We start from the raw sequence: 3,989 nt of genomic DNA on the forward strand, positions 1-3,989 counted from the left end.
GTTCAGTTTGGTGGGTTGGGTTATTTAGAGTTTCTGTTCATAAAAATTACCATCATCATCAAAATAAAACTTATATTTATTAAATGCCAAGTACATCATATGTCATATTTCATTTAATTATCAATCCAACAAAGAAGATATTAAAATAATTCAATTTTATCAGTCAAAAACCAATAGTTACATAACAGGACATTTTTATACAGTTAGTGTAGGACAGGCAAATAAGGATTTCTAATATCAAAATATTTTTAACTCCTAAAATAGATTCCCTTACTGAAATTCAAGTGAATATAGCATATATTTCAATCCAAGATAATTATCCAGGATTCCAAGGGTCAGATTTCACATTCTCACAACATGTGATATGCCTTGAAAAGGAGAGATTGTAAAAATATTTACTTTTTTTTTCAGATTGTGAGAATTTCTTCTTGAATGAAGAAATTACGATACAGTCTGGAGACAAATTGTAGAAAACTATATTTGGTGTGATAAGATGATAAGAGCCTTTTTATGTAAGATTACATGTAAACATCCTATTTAATCTTTTGCTGCCTTTTAATTTTGGCTTGGGAATGGCATTTTTAATCTTTTACTTTCTCCCTCAGTGAAGTCTCTATTGATACCAGGATGCTTTATTGATGATTTGGGCCTGAAGTCCCCAAAATATATGGAAGAAAGTGTTAACTTTTACGGTGCCTACATTGTCTCAGATGGGTTCATTTGATTTATTATTTGTTTTAATTCAGTATTATCTGTTCATACAATAAACCTATACTCTGTACCTATTCCACTGAGTAGACTTTATATAAATGAGTCAGAAAATATCTCATTTTAGAACTCACATTTTAATTTGAGAAAACAGTGCAGATAATTATAGTTTAATAGCTTCATGCTACTGGCCCAAGTGTTTCCTGATTGCAGTGGGAGTGTTTCATATTTCAGCAAAATTTCAACTGTCTTTACAAAAGCTCAGCAACTCACCATTTTCACTTCCCAGCTCTACCAAGAAAGTTCCATTTGGGTTCAACCCTAAAATATATACTTCTTTACTCAGAGTTCTCTTATTTGCTTAAGAATAAGTTATAATGCAAGATAATAGCATGTCTAAGAGAATTGAGAATATCATTATTGTTTCAAAGTCTGAGTGCTTTAGGACAATGCATTGGTAACTTTGGCATTTACTGTCCTTTTAAGTGTTAAGGATTATTTATGGATTTCATTTATTCCCATCACTCATTCAAATAGTGTGTGTGTGTGTGTGTGTGTGTGTGTGTTTTCTTGAGAAATATCCAGCATTAGGCATTAATTGATGCAGGAGAAAAGCAAAATTACTCGGTTGAATCTGTTTGGTTTTGACCCCATAAATGATGGGGTTTAGCATAGGGGGCACCACCACATAGAGGTTGGCTACTAGGATGTGGACATGGTGAGGGATGGTTTTCCCCCCAAAACGATGGGCAAAAAATGAAAAGAATGCTGGGGCAAAGAACATAAGGATGACACAGATGTGGGAAGCACATGTGTTGAGGGCCTTGAATCTGGCAGCCCAGGAAGGTATCTGAAACACTGTGCAAAGGATCATGGTGTACGACATAATGATGAACACAATATCCAGTCCTGTAGACAGTAGGGCCACAGTCAGACCATAGATGATGTTGACCCTGATACTATCACATGCCAATCTGGTAATGCCCATGTGCTCATAGTAGGAATGAGGAATGATGTTTCTCCCACAATACCTAAGTCGGTGTACCAGGAAGATGAATGGAAGGCAGATGATAAAGCTCCTGACCACAGCTGTTATGCCAATCTTCCCAGTGACTGAAGAGGTTAAGATTGTGGAGTATCTCAGTGGGTGACAGATGGCCACATAGCGGTCAAATGCCATGGCCAGGAGAATAGCAGATTCTGCCACAAAGATGAAATGTACGAAGAACATCTGGGACACACAGCAACCAAACAATTTATCCATGGACTGGAACCAGAAGATGGCCAGCATCTTGGGGGCTGTGGCTGTGGAGAGAAGCACATCTGCCGAGGCCAGCATGGAAAGGAAGATATACATGGGCTCATGGGGACTGCGCTCAGTCACAATCACGAAGATCAAGAAGGCATTGCCTTGGAGAGCCAAAACATACATAGAACAGATAGGGATGGAGATCCAAGTGTGCGAATCTTCCAGTCCTGTGATTCCAGTCAGGACATACCACATATCCTGAGGACTGGTGTGATTATAAGAGGAAGGAGGAATCTGTGGCAGAATATTCCACACCTAGTACCTTGAATAAAAACCGCAGGGCTGACTGAGGATTAAGGAGCACCACTTTAGGGTAAATTATGTCTGATCAGATTTTTTTCCCTCAATATGTTCTTCTCCATGGAAGGACAAGGAGATGTATTAACTAGCCTAAAATTGTACTCTGACTCTTTCCATGGAAGAATTAACACATATCTTGAAAAAAAAAATGTTAACATTTAATAAGTGCTTAGTATGTCTCATAGTACTTTCCAAATATAGCTCATTAAATCTTCACAATAGATTGTTGAAAAGACCTTTACAATAATCCTTCACATGGATATTGTTATTATTCCTATAGATAAAAAACTCCCACAGACTTTCAGCTTCTTGATCTAGATCCCATTGGATTCAGAGTCAAACAGCGTAAATTTGAAAGCTCTGGTCTTAGTCACCATCCAATACTGCCTATAGAAATAAAACTAGATACAAAAACATGTCATCAAAATTTTCACTGATGACGTCCCTGAGTAAAATAGATACATGTGAAATTGGTCATACTGCTTATGGCAGAGAGAGGGAATTATTTTACCAAAATAGATTCCAGGCATTATATATACATAGGCCCTCTTCAGCATTGATTGACCACTGAACTGATGCTAAGGCCTATGCTGGGCATTGAGGATCCACAGATGAATTAATTGAGTCTGGTCTGCTAATCAACATGTTTCTTAAAATTATAGGATGAACATTAAAAACCTAAAGTATATACAATGTCAAACTCAGATTCTTAAATGGATATGCCCTGCATGCGGTGAGGAAAACTATTCTTTCCCTTTTGGATCACTGATTAAAAATTAGACAACATATTTATTATTTCAAAATACCCCACAGCAGCAAATACTAATGTTTCACATTTTGAGGTAGAGGTCCTTCAATAAAAGGGAGGGAGGGTAATTTATTGGTTACTCTTTTTCTGTAGTTCCAAAAGAATATGGATAAAATCAGGAGAGAATGTGGGTGAAAAGCTGGCTAGGAGATGTAACATGTGAGTGGGATATGTGCGTGAGGGGGTGTATACATATTAACACACACATATAAATGAGGGTAGAGACATGGATCCAAAAAAGTGGATGACAAGTGACTTCCATCCTCCCCCAAAACCCCATTCTCAAATAAAAGCTAGCTCAATGCATTTGCTGAAGAGGAACATGGACTTAGGGGATGTTTGCCTTTTCATCCCTTGGTTGCACTGGAGTCAGATCATTGTACACTCTCGTTTTACCATCTATACATTTATTTTTTAATTAAGTGGTCAATGTTCTGGCACTTCATTTCATAGGATTAAAATGTGTGGACACCATTTATTTCTTTTCTCTTTTTTATTTGAAGTATAATTTATATACAATGTTGCATTAGTTTCACATGTACGACACCATGATTGGATTATTCTATATTTTAGGTTATACTCGCCACAAGGATACTTCTCATATGTCACCATGCAACGCCATTACAATACCACTGGCTATATTCCCTAAGCTTGACTTTTATTCCTGTGACTTATTAATTCCACAACTGAAAGTTTCTATGTCCTACTACCCTTCACCCATTTTACCCATCCTCTGTCCCCCGCCCCTTCTGACAACCATTAGTTTGTTCTCAATAGTTAATTAAACCCCATGTTTTGAGTTATAGTTTAGAATATGTAATATGGAAATGGTTACCCCATTAGGCCTTTCCTTAAATTGCTATG

At 37.0% G+C, this 3,989-nt stretch overlaps 1 protein-coding gene across 1 annotated transcript; it reads right to left on the bottom strand.

Moving 5' to 3' along the window:
• Positions 1-1,302: 1,302 nt before the first annotated feature.
• On the bottom strand, positions 1,303-2,245 carry LOC113914895 (olfactory receptor 52Z1-like). The gene is given in 2 exon segments (XM_027580512.1): positions 1,303-1,339; positions 1,341-2,245. Coding segments are annotated over 2 exon segments (909 nt in total). The 5' UTR covers positions 2,213-2,245.
• Positions 2,246-3,989: the final 1,744 nt, after the last annotated feature.

This window comes from Zalophus californianus, chromosome 11 (assembly GCF_009762305.2).
Source record: "Zalophus californianus isolate mZalCal1 chromosome 11, mZalCal1.pri.v2, whole genome shotgun sequence".
Lineage (NCBI taxonomy): Eukaryota > Metazoa > Chordata > Mammalia > Carnivora > Otariidae > Zalophus > Zalophus californianus.